At 37.4% G+C, this 17,859-nt stretch overlaps 3 protein-coding genes and 1 long non-coding RNA gene across 4 annotated transcripts; 1 reads left to right on the top strand and 3 right to left on the bottom strand.

Annotated features, from left to right (window-relative positions):
* Window positions 1-515: 515 nt before the first annotated feature.
* LOC137717905 (uncharacterized) lies at window positions 516-1,260 on the bottom strand. The gene is made up of 2 exons (XR_011065833.1): window positions 1,060-1,260; window positions 516-782 (listed from the first exon to the last, which is right to left on the bottom strand). It is a non-coding gene; the product is annotated as an uncharacterized lncRNA (long non-coding RNA).
* Window positions 1,261-5,534: 4,274 nt separating this feature from the next.
* LOC137725538 (meiotic nuclear division protein 1 homolog) lies at window positions 5,535-7,464 on the bottom strand. The gene is made up of 9 exons (XM_068464298.1): window positions 7,384-7,464; window positions 7,066-7,182; window positions 6,917-6,955; window positions 6,704-6,811; window positions 6,533-6,595; window positions 6,381-6,432; window positions 6,256-6,300; window positions 6,078-6,157; window positions 5,535-5,883 (listed from the first exon to the last, which is right to left on the bottom strand). The coding sequence occupies exons 1-9, from the start codon at window positions 7,420-7,422 to the stop codon at window positions 5,815-5,817; spliced, it is 612 nt and encodes a 203-aa protein (XP_068320399.1). The 5' UTR covers window positions 7,423-7,464; the 3' UTR covers window positions 5,535-5,814.
* Window positions 7,465-10,885: 3,421 nt separating this feature from the next.
* On the top strand, window positions 10,886-13,097 carry LOC137743031 (large ribosomal subunit protein eL6-like). The gene is made up of 4 exons (XM_068482954.1): window positions 10,886-11,254; window positions 11,420-11,526; window positions 12,258-12,439; window positions 12,797-13,097. Exons 1-4 carry the CDS (start codon window positions 10,998-11,000, stop codon window positions 12,950-12,952), a joined length of 702 nt encoding a protein of 233 aa, XP_068339055.1. The 5' UTR covers window positions 10,886-10,997; the 3' UTR covers window positions 12,953-13,097.
* A 3,640-nt stretch (window positions 13,098-16,737) lies between these two features.
* LOC137747948 (transcription factor MYB36-like) lies at window positions 16,738-17,859 on the bottom strand. The gene is made up of 3 exons (XM_068488086.1): window positions 17,724-17,859; window positions 17,465-17,594; window positions 16,738-17,227 (listed from the first exon to the last, which is right to left on the bottom strand). Exons 1-3 carry the CDS (start codon window positions 17,857-17,859, stop codon window positions 16,738-16,740), a joined length of 756 nt encoding a protein of 251 aa, XP_068344187.1.

The following is a 17,859-nucleotide window of genomic DNA, read 5'->3' as shown; positions in this document are numbered from 1 at the left end:
GTTGGAGGACTGAGTGTCCTCACTGTGTCTCCAAGCATGGAATACCACATTCGAAGCTAAGAAATACAAAGCGCAAGTGGTATATTGCTTTCCCACACCACACGCAGTAAGTAATTGGTCCACAAGCAGCGGTAAACACGTTGTCTAGTTGTGGTCCTGAATTCTAAACTCCCAAAGAAAAAGGGTACCGATTTTGATAAGGGGTATTGTATTAGCCTTTGGTTAATTATTGTTGAGAACGGTAGTTGAGGTTTGAAATTTTAATCAACGTGAGGACATTCTCCCCTTCTACTTGAGAGATCCTCTCGTGTCATTTGAATTATATCCTTATAAATCACGAGTTCCGTGGATTTATAAGAATTTATTTCCGGTTACAAGTAAAAATCTCCCTTTCTCTTCTCGTGAATTAATTAAAATTGCCCATGAGTTCACTTTAATAATTTCAATAATTACGAAAAAATGAGTGAGAGAGAGATAAGGTGAACAGAGGATAAGAGAAGAAAAAGGAATGTATCTTGAAATTGAAAAGAAATAGGGATTTTGAGAAAAATGGTAATAACAAATGAACAAGAACATAGCTTTAGGTAGCTCGCAAAAGCCTAGCAACAAGAAGATGTAACAACAATGCACTTCACATGTTTCTTGAAGAATTAATCCCTCTCTATAAAATCATGGATGGATCTTAATTTCTGCAAAAATGGCGAATCATTAGTGAATAATGTAGGTGAGGAGCAATGCCAATACCATCAACCCATAAGCAATTCCTTGATCCACCGCCACCCCTGCATACCAAAACACAACAATCATCAACCGCACGATATAAACACAAAGCAAACGCGGGTTAAGCCAGTTGGTTAGCGTTAACACCCACATTCGGACAGAAAATTTAAACTGCCGCATCCAGAAATCATTTCCGCACACATTTTCTCTCTCTTTCTGCAAGCCTCTTTATTTTCTGCCATTATCCAAATGGCTGGAAAAAGAGAGTGCGGAAAGAAAAAACCGTGTGCGGAAATCGTTTCTCTACGGCATCTTCAAGAGAGAGGGGGAGAAACTAACCATCACTTGTAGGGGCAGGAGCAGGAGCGAGGCTTTGAGCATTGATGGAAGGGAGAAGCAGAGAGATAACAAGGGCAAAAGCTGTCATCACAAAGAATTCAACCTTCAAAATCTCCATTTTCTTTTCTTTTCCTTTCTAAAAGCTGTAAAATTTTCTCACTTGCCAAACAGCTTTCTCTCTCTTGCCCCCCCCAATCGGCCCCAATGGGATTTCTCTTCTCCAGAACAAATGTGGTGCCAAATGAGGGTGGCTTTTAACCTCTCAGTTTTCGTTTTATATAAACAGGAGGACTCGTACGACAAACCCTAACAGCCTAAAACGACAGTCGGACAACGGCCACTCTGGCTTATAATTGCTGCAAACGACGAACCCACTGTCTCATTTCATTGGCTCTCAGCCTCCCACCCCAAATCCTATGCTCTTGACCCTGCCACGTGGACGGCCGAGATTGCGTGCACGTTAAAACTACAGGTAATGTCGAGCTGTGGATATGTGGGCCTCCACCATTGAGTTGGGACTCCCTTCTTGTGTGTACTTCCCACATGCAACTCAATCTTTAATTTATATGTAGACTCCGCTAGTATGTTATTATTCGAATTTTTTAGCATGTTCCGGGATATTTCGGTAAATATCAGTTTATTTTTTTTATGGTTTTCAACATTTAGTATATCAAATTTTTTTCGTCCCAGAGTCATACCTAAAGTGTAAATTTTGGGACAGTCTCATACATCCGTTAGTCAAACTATTAAGTCTCCCGTTAACTAATGACGTGGTGCCTATGTGGACAATGACTGGACAGTGTCAATAGGGCTCACTTGAATATTTAAAAAAATAAAAAAAAAAATAAAAAATTCTCCCTATTTCCTACCTCCCTCCCTTCCATCCTCTGCAACCCCACCATTCCTCTCCCAAGCCCTGCGAGACCAGAATCGCCCCCGACCCTCCTCCTTTTCACTACTGAGTGATCCATTCCTCTCCCAAGCCCTGCGAGACCAGAATCGCCCCCGACCCTCCTCCTTTTCACTACTGAGTGATGACTAAAATATCGATATTATCAACGATACGTTTTTTTGAGATGACGATATTTTCACACTTATCCACTTAAGCCCTGCGAGACCAGAATCGCCCCCGACCCTGCAACCCCACCATTCCTCTCCCAAGCCCTGCGAGACCAGAATCGCCCCCGACCCTCCTCCTTTTCACTACTGAGTGATGACTAAAATATCGATATTATCAACGATACGTTTTTTTTAGATGACGATATTTTCACACTTATCCACTTAAGCCCTGCGAGACCAGAATCGCCCCCGACCCTCCTCCTTTTCACTACTGAGTGATGACTAAAATATCGATATTATCAACGATACGTTTTTTTGAGATGACGATATTTTCACACTTATCCACTTAATTATCGTCAATATATTGATCGAAGATGATATTTTCAGCATTTTAATGCATATATTTGGGCAATACATCATGATATTATCGCAAGATAAAGCCCAAAAATACTTGAAAAATGCTATAAAGTCTCAATCTTGCGCATAGAGGAGATTTGAACCCCTCCCATTTTACTCCTTCAACACCTTGACCACCATATCACTTATGTTTTTGTGAAAATATGCTAAAATATTTATATATATGGTTTTAGGGATTTATCATTTGATGACTACTCTTCACAATACACTTACTCTACACATAGAGATGATGAAGATAGTGAAAATTTTGAACCTCATAGGAACTCTATGTGGTACTAAGTCACTCATGTATCTTACCATGCAATGTATAAAGTGCAAAATATTGTACTAATTCATTATATATAAATGACTATGGTGTGTTTAAACTTCTTTCATTAATTACTACATATTTTCTACATTCACAATGTTTGCCAGATCGCTATATAATCAACTTAAATCGGTTAAATCCACCATGCAATGCATTTCCTTTCACTTTTTTTTTTTTTTGTGATAAACTAATAGATAATTGACTAAATAAACATCCTGCAAAGTTTCAATAAAAATTTCCAAGTTTTTCTTACAATTTCCATGGTTTTTATTCAATTTTTATCGATATCAATAATATCCCGATATTTTCATCGAAATTTCCGTGTTTTTGGACTACCAATGTTTCCGATATCATCCATATTTTAGACCTTGCTACTGAGAAGCAATAAAACATCAAAACAATAAAATTCAAAACTTTCCCACAAAAGGAAATTTCCCAAAAATCAAATCTTACGAAATCGGTACTTCCGAAACACGAGAAGGAAGAGGAACTCAACTAACCCTAGCTTCCGTACTGTAATCACACACAAAGATAATCGGAGATGGAAGAACAACACCAAAATCAAACTCGAAAAGATAATTGAAGTTGGAGGACGGGAAATTGGATCAGCAAGACAGAGAAATAAAGGTCAAACCTAAGGAGGAGATAAGAGGCCAGGGTGGTAGAGAGAATGCTGTTGGAGAAGAGCCTACTGCATCAGAGCTTGTTGTTGCTGCTGCTGCTTCAGCCTCTGGTGCTGCATTTCCTCCGTGATTTTCCGAGAAAGTCAGGGTTTTGCTGAGAAATTTAAGGGTTAGGGTTTGAGCAGAGGGCCTCAAAGAGAGAAGAAAAATTATGGGTCTCGGGTTTGCGAAATCGTTGGACGAAAACGGAAAATGGCATTGTTTCTAAGGTTGGGGGAGATTCTGGTCTCGCGGGGCTTGGGGACGGGTTGACTGTGGATCGCCAACGACGAGGGTTGGGGTGCAGGAGAAGGAGGAAGAAGAAGGTGGGGGTTAGGACAGGAATGGTGGAAGGGGTGGTGGTGTGGAGAGGAATGGTGGAGGTGTTGCGGGTTGCAGAGGAGAGATGGAAGGGAGGGAGGTACGAGTTGCAAAGGAAGGAAGGGAGGGAGGGGGATGGGGGGGGGAGGTAGGAGACGGGGGGGATTTTTATTTTTTTTTTAAATTTACTTGTTGTATTTTGTATCTTTAAAATTTTAAATTTTTTTAATATTCAAGTGGGCTCCTATTGACATGTGGCGCCCAATCATTGTCCACATGGGCGTCACGTTATCAGTTTACGAGAGACTTAACAATTTGACTAACGAATGTATGAGACTGTCCCAAAATTTACACTTTAGGTATGACTCTGGGACAAAAAAAACTTGATGTACTAAATGTTGAAAACCACGAAACATGAGAGTAGTAAACTAATATCTACCTGGGATATTTTATGGGAATTGTTATTGGCACTCCAAAAATCTCATTCTACATTTCAAAGTTTCTATGTATGAAAATAAAAATACACTTATGAGGAGTGTAAAATAAGGTTTTTGAAGTGCCAATAATACTTCCCAATTTTATACTCAATTTATGATTGTTAGATTTTTTTTTTTTTTATCAATGATACAATGATAAAGTTCTAACAACTAAAAATTTACACTGAAATATTATTGTTAGAAAATGCTACATAAATTACGCTTTGTAAATTACATGTTAATTATTTCTCTAGTAAAAGTAGTATCCACCAATACAATTAGATCGGACTTCTGTTTGATAGATAGTTCTCATGCAGTCCACAAACTACAAAGTATGATGTCCCTAACATTTTTCTTTTGTCGTCTATTATTTTTTGAATTTTTTTGTGGATAAATAATTTGAAATATTGTAGGAAATGATGGAGCCGTTGGCGTGTTTAATAGACACATCATAAAACAAGGTAACTGACACAGATCCAACTTGGCAAGCAACAATTATTCAGTTTGTGTTTTTTGGGTTCTAGTTGTAATTACATGAAGTAGTGGACTTTTGTGTTTTTACAAAGTGACCCCAAAAGTTTTTTGTTTTAACATAGTGACCCAAATTGTTGTGGTCATTGTTTTTGGCCCAAAACAAAATGAGAACAAAAATTGTTTTGTCTCCTTAAATGAGAATTGGATTTTCATTTCATTTAGCTCCATTTAAATCAATTCTATGGATACAAAAACCAAATGAAAATGTTGCATTCAAGTTTAATTAGTTAAAGCGTTAATTAATTAAAGAAAGGGTGATTATGAACCTAAGCCTACTATAATTGAGCTATGTGAAAGGCCGTTTCAAATTTGGTTAATTAATTTGATCCACCTGTACATAACAACCACGTGCTACATACTTAAGAGCGTATTTATATGGATTGTAACAGCAAATAACAGATCATCCTTAATTGTAATTTTAATCCCACACGTATGAAAGTAAGTCAGCAAAATTACAAGTTTACTTATTAAGAACATATGTCTGAAAACACTACACAAAATTGAACATCTATAACCCTCAAGACATAGTTTAAAAAAATATAACAACGTATATCATAATGATAAAAGAGACATGCCTAAGAGTGCGATAACAGTACTCTTCTAGTAAACATTAGCGGAAATTTGGCTTGCATGTTTGTACGTTGAACAATTGACACAAGGTTCACCCTTAAATGCTATACCAAAATGTATTGCCCTCTATACAAATAAACATCAGAATACATATACAAGCCAAATATACTAATATGAAATGGTTTATAGCAAAACTTGGAATAATGTTTTATAACATTGGCTCGGGAATTTGACATTAAATTGTAAAGTGACAGAGAGTCCTTCTTTAAGAGTCTCCTCAGCATTTCTCATATACGAGAATATTTAACAAAGTAAATCAATATGCTTCTGTGTTTGTACGATCTGTTTAGTCTCGATTTTTCAACTGGATAGAGCAGTAGTTGTTGAAAATAGACATCATAGAGCGATACTAATCACCAACTGAGCTCAGAGGAACCGGTGCCATCTCCAGATAGTCAAAATCCTCCGTTATTCCAATCTGCATTTGCAATTAGAAATACGAATACGAAATGAAACAGATAAACTTGGAAACAAGATAGCGAGATTGCAAGATTAAAATGGAGCGTGTTTTTTCAGCTGACATACAAACAAAAAGACAACCTCAGCATGGCAAACTCATGAGTTCAAAACAAAAAAAAAGGCATGCTCTCTACTCTGTTAAATCTAAATTACCTCGTTGTACAAGTTTTCGAGCTGCTCTTTGGCCTGTGGGAAATTATTTGCACACCATTGACGCACTGTGAAGATGTTGTCTGTTCAGCAATGAAACACAGTTATTAAATCTCCAAATTCTCTATGGCCTGCGGAAAGTTATTTCAAAAGAAGATCGAACAACATGTGAAAGTAAAACCTGTCCATCGATTAGCTGCTGAGTGGGCAACTTCAATTTCTTTCTCTGCAAACACAATTATAAATACGGTCAGTTCTATGGTGTTAAAAGGCTGACATTCTACTACTGTTGAAATGTCAACTAACTCATCGCTTCGAAGGCGGCTGGATCATTGTCTGCGTACTGCGCCACCTCATCCTGAAAACGACAATAGACTACGGTCAGCAATTTGATCAAATCATTTATACTGTCTAAGATATTAATGCATCAGAAATGTGCAGGACGTATATAATCCTACCTTCAGCTCATTATGCTTTAGCTCTATGGCTTTCAGTTCAGCTAAGGCCTCATCTCGCTCGTCCTAGTAAAAACTTGAGACTTAGATGCGTGATGATAACCACACAGAACATACTTGCAAAGTAAAAAATAGTTCAAGCCTTTGGAAGAAATGTAACTTAGAAACACTCACAGAATCCTCTCGTCCCTTCTTCAGTGCATTACACTGGTCAATGAGTTCTGCATGACGCTTCTTACTGCTTTTGAGATCCGACTCAAGCCTGCTATACACATTCCTAAGCTGCCCACCACCCAAACATGTTACCACGGATTTACTCATCAAAATTCGGAAAAATATCCTACTCTGTACAAGCAAGGTTAAAATGTAAAACCATCATAGATTCACCTGATTTCCAGCAGTGCTAGGAAGACTCCAAAAATACACCTGACATTTCGAAACAATATGCATTACGAACTGCCAAAGATAAACAAGCATTTGCAATTTTCTTCAACAAAATACGATCCGGAAGGATATACACCTAAACATCTACTTACAGAGGTTCCTATCTTGTCTTTGAAAACAAGATCATCATCCACTAAACTCTGAATCACATCTTTCACAGACTGAGAGATTACACCTTTCTTTGGCCCTGACTTCTCAAGCTCCTTTAGCTGAAAAATCATCAAACAAAACACGCAAAAAATAACCGTAAAATTTAATCTGAAACGATCAACACCGTTCACAATCACAGCGAAATTCATACCAGAAAATTGGAAAATGATCCCATTTAGAATCACAGAAATCAACTAAAATAGGATTCGCAAAATCAAAATAGTACAAATAATTATGAATTCATTAAAATTAACACTCACAAGGAAGAAATCTTGAGAATCGTAGAAGATCTGAAGCATCTTCTCACGCTTCTCGTCCAACGAAAGACCTCGTTTCTTCGACTGTACAGCATTCAAAAAATCGCCACCAAATTTAAAAAAATCAGAGAGCCGAAAAATAGCAACGTATTTAAACTGACGCACTTCGTTTCTATGCGGTAAAATTAATTAACTGGAGTAATTAATTCGAAATTAAACTGAAAATTTACACAGATTCTAGCTCTTTCGCGCTTTTTCTCAGTAACCAAACGGGGCATAAGATTTGAAATGAAAATTGAGAGATCTGATGGTGTTGATAGCGCAGTGGAAATTAAATGGGGAAAATTAGGATTTGGAGAGAGGGATTTACCATTGAAGGCGAAATTTGGAAGACGGATTGCAGAGGAAGCCACTGGAAACGAAGCGTCTGGTTTGGCGGGAAAAACTTGTATCCGCTGCGGCAGCACAGTAGGTTGTAGCACCCAGCTTATGCTCAAATGAAATGACTATAGTGTCCTTTTATATGAAGCGGCTAGTTTGTTCAAGCGACGTGCCGTTTGAATGTGAAGAGCAACGCATGAGTTGATATTGTCGTTCGTTCGTGACATCTATCCAAAAATAAAATACTAAAAATTTTAAAACTAACCATTGGTTCAAATCAAGTTTAATGGTTATGAATAAGTCATCAACAAAATTTCTGGAATTGGAATGTCACATAATTTTTATCCTCATATTTATGTTTACTTATCAGATTCATTACACAAATAAACACTCGTGTTAAAATTTATTAGAAAATTACAAATTTGAATCCAATGGCAGAGCCATATCGAGGTCAGAATAGGTCAATGCTCATCCTGAAATTCACCCATTTATATATGTTGTATACTAGTTTATACAATAAAGAGTATATGGTTCATTGGTGGAGAGTTTAAAGTTTCTAGCAAGCCGTGAGTTTAAGTTTGAGACTTGTTTATTGAAACAGTTTTTTTACCATATAAGCCTTGTGATGCCATCAACCTTTTATTTTTTTAAACCAATTCTTTTTTCTTTTTTTGGTTAATTCATATAAAACAAGATATATGCAATCTAGAGGAAGATCCAATTATGTTGAAAGAAAAATCTCATAGTAATAGTTTTGAGCTAGCCATAAGCCATGACGTTAAATTTTCGTTCAAATCTAATGTGTTAGTCTTTTTTTACTAAACCTCGTAAACAAGCTCTATTCTTCTAATTAATTATACTTGTAACTTTTTTTTTTCCTAATTCTTTCATTTGGCTTAAAGATCCATCCTCTGATGGATTTATGGCTCCACCATTGGTTGAGTCCTTATGGAATGGTCAAAATCGATCATCAAGGATAACCCTACACATTTCCATTCTCGATCATCTCATTTACCCATATAAAAGGCACAATCGTGACGAAACCAAGTAAGAATGAGTGAAAGTTATTGTCTATGTTTTCCTCGAGTATAGATGTCATGGGAGCAAAGTGTTTGCCAAAAGTCCTCAAACCGAATAAAAGCATAACAAAAGTCAACAAAGTGGCATGGACTTGGGCTGGTGGGAAGAAATGAAAATCTAGACTCTACGAAGAAAACTTTCAGAATCCGCTACTGATATGCACATTACAAAAACCCCGAAAGGAGGAAAATCCGATCAAGGAAAAATAGTACACAACATCCAACACGCAGTTAACTCATAGGTTCATTACATAAATATCATGATCAATTAACATTAACAACAACAACCAGAATTCTCTCTTAGAGCAACATGGACAAGTTCATTAGCCACACCAGCTCCCGGGCACAGGATTTGTCTTCCTCCAACGGATCATGTCCCTCCTACTCAAACCTCCTCCCGATCCACAAGCGAAACGACGAATAACTTCCTATGCAACTTGAAGCAAGTAATCTGGCACAACTCTTGGCAAGTACTCCCCAATGCACATCATTCTCTTCCGAGATGGAAATCATGAATCCAACTGTGGTAGATTGTTCGTATGGGTCGAATTGGAATCTTCAACCGATGATTTCGATTCTTCATCGTGGATAAACTAATCAAGAAATGTGTTTGGTTACTACTAAATATAGTGAAGAAAAGAATCATCGCTTGAGTAGTCTGGTCACTTGGCCCTAGTGTGTAGTTGTGCTCCCATTGTCCTCTGTTGTCCTCGCCATTGCCGTTAAAACAAAGATAGCTTTTAGTGCATTGATAATTGTTAGTTGCTCAGAAGAAGGCATGCTTATCTTCATATCGGTCCTGTTTGATCTCGCGTTGTTAATGAATGCAGTCGATGCCATAAGGAACATCAAAACTAGGTATCGAATAAAAGAATCTGGGCCGGTGATCCTTGTGGACCTAAGAATTTCTCTTTGGAAGGTCTAATGCAACTACAGCACTTCGCTTCCTCCGTTTTCTTCCCTGTGAGTCCTTTAACTAACGGAAATAAACACTAGAATTAAATTGGCCAAACGGCTATAACACATGAATCAGGCCAAACGGCTACAACACATGAATCATTTTGATACTGAAGCCTTTAAAATATCATGGCCTAATGGGATTAATAGTCCTGTGGTGGTGATAGGGTAGTTGGAAGATAGCCCTTGTAGTAAAAAAACTAGGATTTAAACCCATGTAGTGAAATCTGTTAAGATTTAGGCTCAAAATTGAAAATTCCGTTAACTCTATTAATTATTAGCACGTGAGCCACACATAGTAGGCTAAAACGGAACTCTCCGTTAATCATTAGCACATGGGGATTATATGTGAGGCTAACTTTATGTTTTTAGTTTCATATATGAGCCTCATGTGCTAACAATTAACGGAGAGTTGACCAAATTTTTAGTTTTGGGCCTAAATCCAAACTGACTTCACCAAAAAGGCTTAAATCCTTTTTTTTTTTTTTTTTTTAACACAATGGTTATCTTCCAACTACCCTATCACCATAGAGAATCTACTTAAGCCAAATATCATTATGAAATACTAATTGTTTTACTTTTAAAGCCAACAATTCTTCTTTTAAAGGGTAATGTTAGAGAGACTTAATTTGTAGACAAAATTTTGTAAACTAAATGACATGAAAGTTGATTATTGGATTATCACTTAACTGTTGATAAACGTGCTCATTCTTATTGGTGACACATCATTTAGTTTACAAATTTTGTCTACAAATTTAGTTTCCTAGCATTACCCATTCTTAAAACTCAAATGTCTTTCAAAAAGCACACAACATTTTTAGGAGAGAAGATTCTCATCGGATTCTCCTTGTGAAGATTTCGGGGATTTTCCAATTACATTTGTTCATCGTACATCGTACGATTAGTTTTCTTCAGATATTATATATATTCAATTTTAAACAGAAAAATTACAATTATTTCTAACCGCATGATGTACGATAAACGAATGTGATTTGAGATCCTCGGAAAAAAGATCGGTGAGGATCGGCGAGTATCCCACTCCATTTTTAGGAGTGCTAAGTTTGGTTCGGACTGATACAAAGCCCAAGACCAAAAAAACAAAACCCCAGTTAGGGTTTTACATCAACCCCCGCTGCACCTCTTCCTCTGTCGTCTCTCTCTGCAAATTGCAACCCGTAGAGGGACTGTGTGAGCTCAGCAATGGCGGCAAAAGCAAGGAACCCGAGAAAGACCCGAAACCCAGATCTCGTTCGCGGGGTGGGTAAGTTCTCGAGGTCCAAAATGTACCACAAACGTGGTCTTTGGGCTATCAAGGCCAAAAACGGCGGCGTTTTCCCTCGCCACGACGCGAAGCCGGCGGCGGAGACCCAGCCTGAGAAGCCGCCCAAATTCTACCCCGCCGACGACGTCAAGAAACCTCTCGTCAACAAACGCAAACCCAAGCCCACCAAGCTCAGGTTCTCTGTTTCTCTACTCTCTCAGATTTTAATCATTTTTCAAATTAGAATCATTGGGTTTTTAATAATTTTTAGATAATTGTTGTTGAAATTAGAAACTAGAAAATGGGTTCTTAATAATTAAATTTTGATTGTTTTATTTGTTTGGTTGAAACTTGGATGTAGGGGTAGTATTACACCAGGGACGGTGCTGATTATATTGGCTGGAAGGTTTAAAGGAAAGAGAGTTGTTTTTCTTAAGCAGCTTTCTTCTGGGCTCCTGCTTGTTACTGGTGAGATTTGATATTATTTTTTTGTTTTAGCTGAATTGTCTTGAATTTCGAATTAATGTTAAAATTTTCATGTTACCGGGATAAGTTAATAATGTTTAATTTAGGCTTATAATTATCTAAGAACTTTCGTCGTGAACTCCCGCCAAATGCCAATAACCTTGTTTCGTAGCGGCACCAGTAGAAGTTGGTGCAAAAATGGAAGGCTCATTTTGTTTTAAGTTATTGCAAAAATGGGATTGCTCCCCTGCTGTTGGATGGGATAATTTGCAAGGTGGGGTTTGCTTTGAGTGGGCTATATTCAAATAGAGTTGGTGAGTAAGTACTCCAATGCTAATGTTTTTCTTCCGAAAGTGTATGGAAGGATGAAATTGATCTTGCGAAGCAATGATTGATGACATGAAAGAGTAACATTTGGTGGAAAGAGAGAGGTACAGACATTGCGGGAGTTTCACTTCTGTAACAGCATAGATAGTGTATCAACATATGTCATCTAGTAATCTACATTCTTACTTTCTCTAATTTATGCAGACGTTTTTTTCTCGAGGATATGATCTCTGTTCCTTGTATTATTTTAATCGTGATTGTTATGCGGACATATAGATTTTGTTAGAATTTATGAATTAGCTTTTATGCCTTCAACTTTCATAGACGTAGGTTTTCCATTGCCTGCTTCTTGAAAAAACTTGTTGATTGCCATTCTAACTTTATTACTGGTATTTATGCCATTGCAGGTCCCTTTAAAATTAATGGTGTGCCTTTGAGACGTGTTAATCAGTCTTACGTGATTGCCACTTCTACCAAGGTTGACATTTCTGGGTTGAACGTTGAAAAGTTCGATGATAAATACTTTGCTAAGGAAGTTGAAAAGAAGAAGAAGAAGGGAGAGGGCGAATTTTTTGAGACCGAGAAAGAGGTTAGAATTATCGTCCTTTTCATCTACATATACGTTTGAGCTAAAACTCTATTGTTCTCGTGATTCTCTTCTCTTTCGTTGTTGGCACTGTCTGCATGGACTTTCAAAGTTCAATGTGGCAATGTGATCATTGTCTTCCGATTTTGCTGCTATTTTTCTTATACCGATTTTCTAATCCTTTTTAGTTGCCCTTTTAAGTGTACCTATCCATCTCTTTTCTATAGCTTCATCTCTTCTTCTACATGTTAATGGCAAGTGTGCAAGTTATTGGAGAATTACATTCACTGTGCCAGCTTCTGATGGAAAATTTTCGTTGTCTCACTACTAATTAATATTTTCCCGAACAACAAACTGTAGGAGAAGAATGTGCTGCCGCAAGGAAAGAAAGACGATCAGAAGAGTGTGGATGCTTCATTGATAAAGTCCATTGAGGCTGTCCCAGACTTGAAGACGTACTTGGCGGCTAGATTCTCTCTCAAGGCTGGCATGAAGCCTCATGAGCTTGTCTTTTAGACCATTATCTTATAACCAACTACGCCTTGGGATAATTTTCTGCTCTTCAGCTTGTTTTTTCGCTTAAGATTATCTGCGAACTCAGAATTTTCATTTTGCCGGTGTATTCAAATTTATACTCATTTTGGTTTGGTTTTGATTACTACTGCTTTCGGCACGTAGAAAATACCAAGTGAAATTCATATGAAATGAACAGGGGATCATTCGAAATCAGCAAATTTAGTATGTTATTCGATGCTGTACAGTAGAGCGACGAAATCCTCCCTCTGTCGACCCTCCCTGACAATAAATCCCAGTAACGACCCAAAATTTTTGCGTCTGCAAGAATGCTCTCTGCCTGCAATGCAAATGCAACACTCTCTATCACAAAGTTCTAAATCTTAGTACTTGCGATGTCAATGCGTCACTATCGCATGTCAGTAACACGCGTTGTTCTATGAGAAAATTCAAATGCAAGACGGTGCATTTGAGATAAACTAGCAGAGATTTTGTTTCTTTATCTCAAGTCTGGCAGAAAGTTAAAACTCAAAGCAGTGCATGATCTAACTTGTGATATTGGCACAATATTAACTTTGTAGGTTAGTTTATCTCGTACTTGTGGTGCTAGCTGCTGTCACTGCTGGTTAAAACTTGAAATGTGTCTTTCCATTATATATTAGTGTTTGGATCCAAAATTATATTATCGGCCCGAATGGTCGAGGCCGTTGAATGAGTAGAGTTCTAGACCTTCATGGAGTTGTTAAGGTAATTTCTTATCATTATTGAGGGATAATATTGTGGTTTTAATCATAATTATTATCTCTTAATAGTATATTAAATTATTTTTAACTTAATATTATCTAAGATCCAAGTCGGTTTGAACGAAATGGAATAATGGGCATATGCCTTGGTCTTATTCATGTATTGCTTTGGCCACGTGGGGTAATGCATCATTAGGAGATTGATTTGATAGAATCTGGCAATGCTGTGTGGAATGATACGACTGCAATTTACAAGTTTTCTTGACTGTGTGCACAAACAAACATTTATTTACAAGTTATTAAGTGCACAAACAATCATTAGGAGACTGAAATCTGTTATCAGGTTGTTATGAAGGAACACAAGGACTTTTTGGATAATGGTGATGACAAGATGGCAACAATCAGATGATTAACCTTTGGTCTTTTATGCTAAAAGATTTAGCATATTGGCATATGCTTTTATATTGTGAGTCAGCATGAAGACCTTTATGAAGCCAGATTCACTCAGCATGAATATTGGGAACCCGTGTAGCCATGCATGCTGCGAATTGTGTCGATAAGGATTGCTCAAGATGATTATCAAACAGTGGTTGATTATCTTTTAGTATCAAGACATGATTTGTTGTTCACGGCAAAGGCTCTACAAGGCAGCCATCATTTGGTTCGGTATTATAAATACAAAGCTACACACAAAGTAAAAGCCCCCTCTAATTCAACACACAAACTACCCTGTGCAAACTTTCGCTCTACGCGAAGCCTCTCAACAACCTTGAGATTTTTATTTTCTTTTTCTAGCCGACACGTCTTCAGTTTGGATAAATAGTATTGTGAAGGTAACCAGCGACATCTTCAGTTTGGATAAATAGCACTGGAGCTGTAGAATCAGCCGATCAAGGAGCATCTTCAGTTTGGATAAATAACATTGCTTCTCGCCCGACTGATTACGTATCCAAGTCTCGGTCTATAAGGATTTTCGAGTTCTTGTTGGTAGAGGTCATCTCATCAGCTTTCTCGGCGAAGTGAGGTGTGACCAGGTTACTATATTCGGCACATTGAAAGCCGAATTTGATATTGAACTTCGCAAGACTAGCAGTCTTGTCTTCAGGCTCTAGAACCCAAAGGCCGAGACGTGTTCCTTCCTTTGTCGCAGTCACAAGATCAAGAAGTCAGCAGTGCACCCAACGCGATATCAACACATTCTACTCCCTGGTCGAGCTTGGCCGACAAGTTGGCACGACTCACATACAACTGAATGACGTAATTAGCTTATTAATTACTCGGTTTGCGTACCACGTAGGCTTGATAGATTTTAAAGTCAACAACCATAAAGCTCAAAAATGCCACGGTCATGGAAATGAGATTTGCTTGTTCAAAATGATTACACAATTTCTTCGGTACCAAAATTTCAAACCATTTGAATGCAAGTAGAGAAAAACAAGCCACCAGTTCTGATTTCTTCTCTGCTGAGTTCAATTTACCATGCTGGGATTAGCCGACCAATGAATCGGAAAGTATGTCAAAGGCAGGTACCGGTCTGGAAAGGATTTCACTATGTTTGGATGAGAGAAATAAACTTGGAATTTGGGTAAAAATCAAAATTTATAAATTGACATGCACCAATTCCCTTGTTTGGATTCATAAACATTGAAATTTAGAATTTCTGCGTGGAAAAAAACCTGGAATTTGGGACCTCTAATTCTCAAGTTTAAATTCCATGTAAATCGGTGTTATTTCCCAATTTATATGATTGAGAATTTAAAAATAATAAATTCCGTATTCAATTTCATTGTTCTTTTAGGTTTACCAAACAAGAAAATTCACAAATTCTAGAAAATAAAATCTCGGCATTTCAATTTCTGTCATTTTAAAATTTCTTAGTAAACATAGGTTAGAGACAGCAATGTCATGCACAACTTCCACCTCCCAAACATAGAGCCACCAAGGGTATAGTGTTGTGCCAACTAACGCAACGTATGGAAATGGAGGCGTCGAAGCATCAAGAACTCCAGGCTCAAATGAAGAAACTCGTGTCCGATTGCACCATACCATAGTTCACCTAGAGTGATTTCCAGACATACAGATTTCACAAATGCAGGTTCCATGACAGCACCATTTGCTAGGTAGCTAGTTAGGCGTTACCTTTGCTGGGTCCTACGCTATTACGCTATTACGCTATTCTTTGAAATTCTTGGTTTTTTTTTTTTTAAGTACATAGTTAAGCTTTTTTATTCATTTTTTCTCTCATTTGGTACCAAAGTCTTGTATTCAGTTCAAGTGGTTAAGAGCATACCGACATTTTACATTAAATTCCTCGCTCCACCAATATTGATTGTTTGTATAAAAAATTAAAATAAAATAAAATAAAAAACAAAGAAAGAAAGACCAGCTTACTGTGAGAACCAAATAAGTTTTTCAATATGGAAGAAAAAGAGAAGAAGAAAAAGAAGTATGATGGTAGAGTTGAATGAAAGCAGATCAATAATTCATCAGAGTCATGAAATTTCATGGAAGGAGAGGAAAAAGTAAATAGAGAGTACGAAGTTTACAAGGGCCACTTAGTCAGAGAGAGAAATGCGTGGTAAATTAGTCAATAATCAGATGGAAACATTTCTTCGCTTTGACTTGGCTAATTTTAGAGACTTTTAAGGTGCTCCGGCGTATTCGACATTCTGAATATTTTAATTTTTTAATTTATGTTTCAAAAATAAAATTTAAGATTTAACAGTTAAAACATATAGAGTATCGGATACCCTGAAGAACGCACACGAATTTTTACGTAGACTAGCTGCACAATGCAACTGTCGTGACTACGACTAGTCAGAAAAAAAACAAAATATTGCTGGCTGCATGTACTATGTATGTCACAAGATTTCCACAAACATATTAGTACAAAATAAGACTACAACAACACATGATTAGTCGATAAACTTCGTGCATAATTCCATCATGCAAATTATTTGGTCTTAATTACCTTACAGAAAACCAAAACCTTAGCTAGTAAATAACATAGTCGCATCCCACTATTTTCGTGTTAGTCAATGAAAATTAATAACCAAAGCCATCCAGAAGATCATCATTAGGAGGCTCAAATCCAAGGGGCATAAGAACCCCACTGACATTATCGACACCTTCATTGCCAGACCAGATGCTGTAATTGTTCTCCAAACCCAAACCAGATGAAGTTGGAAGGCTTGAAACTTCTTGAGATGGTGAAATAATGCTGAAACTCTTGCCTTCTCTAGTCTCAAAGCCATTAACTTCCATAGGATTTGAAGGAGAAATTTGAGTGCAGGGATCAAAGCTTTGCCCCGAGCTTACATCCTTTAGATATGGCAATGTCCCATCAAAACACGATGGTGTTCCCTGGTCATGTAGGGTTTCAGTTTTCGGAATCGAATCCGAAAACTGTGATAAGTTGGTATCAACGGTGTTCATGTTGTTTGTTGCCAAGAGTTTTTTCTTCAATTTGGTGTTCCAATAGTTTTTAATATCATTGTCAGTTCTTCCTGGAAGTTGAGAAGCTATAATAGACCACCTAAATCCCACAACACAAAAGCATAAATTACATATACACGTTCACAAATATATACAAAATGGATTGAAATATGCACAAGTGGAACTCGTTAAAAAAATTTAACCAAAAAGATAATTGGGGGACACCAAACGAACAATTTGCCGTCTATAAAAAAGTTTGTAATTGGTTTTGTTTGTCATATATCCGAAAATTAAACTAAGATATATATGTACATATATATTATGGTTATTGACTTGCCTACTTCCAATGGTACCATAGAGAGTGCAAATAACTTTGTCTTCTCCCTCAGTAAAACCTCCCCGCTTGATGTCAGGCCTAAGATAGTTCAGCCATCTCAAACGACAACTCTTACCGCAACGATTGAGGCCTTAAAACATAGAATTAAAATTTAATCAACCTCCATGAATAGGGTAAAACAGGATGGGTTAAAAATTAAGAAATTACTGTTGTGATCTAAACAACTAGTGATCAGTTAAAAATAAAGGATGGGTTTTACCTGCTTTGGTCGGTAGAGCAATCCAGTTGCCACCACTGCCATGTTTGTGGAGGTAGTTCTTGAGGGTGGTGTCTTCTTCCGGTGACCAGGGTCCTTTCTTCACTCTGGATTTGTCACAGCATGGAGCTCTTCCCAT

This window comes from Pyrus communis, chromosome 1 (assembly GCF_963583255.1).
Source record: "Pyrus communis chromosome 1, drPyrComm1.1, whole genome shotgun sequence".
NCBI lineage: Eukaryota > Viridiplantae > Streptophyta > Magnoliopsida > Rosales > Rosaceae > Pyrus > Pyrus communis.
This window is presented reverse-complemented; position numbering and strand designations above follow the sequence as displayed.

What these genes read in the sequence shown, in the direction of transcription:
- LOC137743031 (XM_068482954.1), top strand. Translation starts at nt 10,998, where the DNA reads ATGGCGGCAAAAGCAAGGAACCCGAGAAAGACCCGAAACCCAGATCTC. An exon ending in CCCAAGCCCACCAAGCTCAG is followed by an intron (nt 11,255 to 11,419) that starts GTTCTCTGTTTC and finishes ACTTGGATGTAG; the next exon opens with GGGTAGTATTACACCAGGGA. An exon ending in TTTTTGAGACCGAGAAAGAG is followed by an intron (nt 12,440 to 12,796) that starts GTTAGAATTATC and finishes AACAAACTGTAG; the next exon opens with GAGAAGAATGTGCTGCCGCA.
- LOC137725538 (XM_068464298.1), bottom strand. Translation starts at nt 7,422, where the DNA reads ATGCTTCAGATCTTCTACGATTCTCAAGATTTCTTCCTT. An exon ending in AAGACAAGATAGGAACCTCT is followed by an intron (nt 6,956 to 7,065) that starts GTAAGTAGATGT and finishes TCGAAATGTCAG; the next exon opens with GTGTATTTTTGGAGTCTTCC. An exon ending in AGCAGCTAATCGATGGACAG is followed by an intron (nt 6,158 to 6,255) that starts GTTTTACTTTCA and finishes ATTGCTGAACAG; the next exon opens with ACAACATCTTCACAGTGCGT.
- LOC137747948 (XM_068488086.1), bottom strand. Translation starts at nt 17,859, where the DNA reads ATGGGAAGAGCTCCATGCTGTGACAAATCCAGAGTGAAGAAAGGACCC. An exon ending in TGCTCTACCGACCAAAGCAG is followed by an intron (nt 17,595 to 17,723) that starts GTAAAACCCATC and finishes CTATGTTTTAAG; the next exon opens with GCCTCAATCGTTGCGGTAAG. An exon ending in TATGGTACCATTGGAAGTAG is followed by an intron (nt 17,228 to 17,464) that starts GCAAGTCAATAA and finishes TGTGGGATTTAG; the next exon opens with GTGGTCTATTATAGCTTCTC.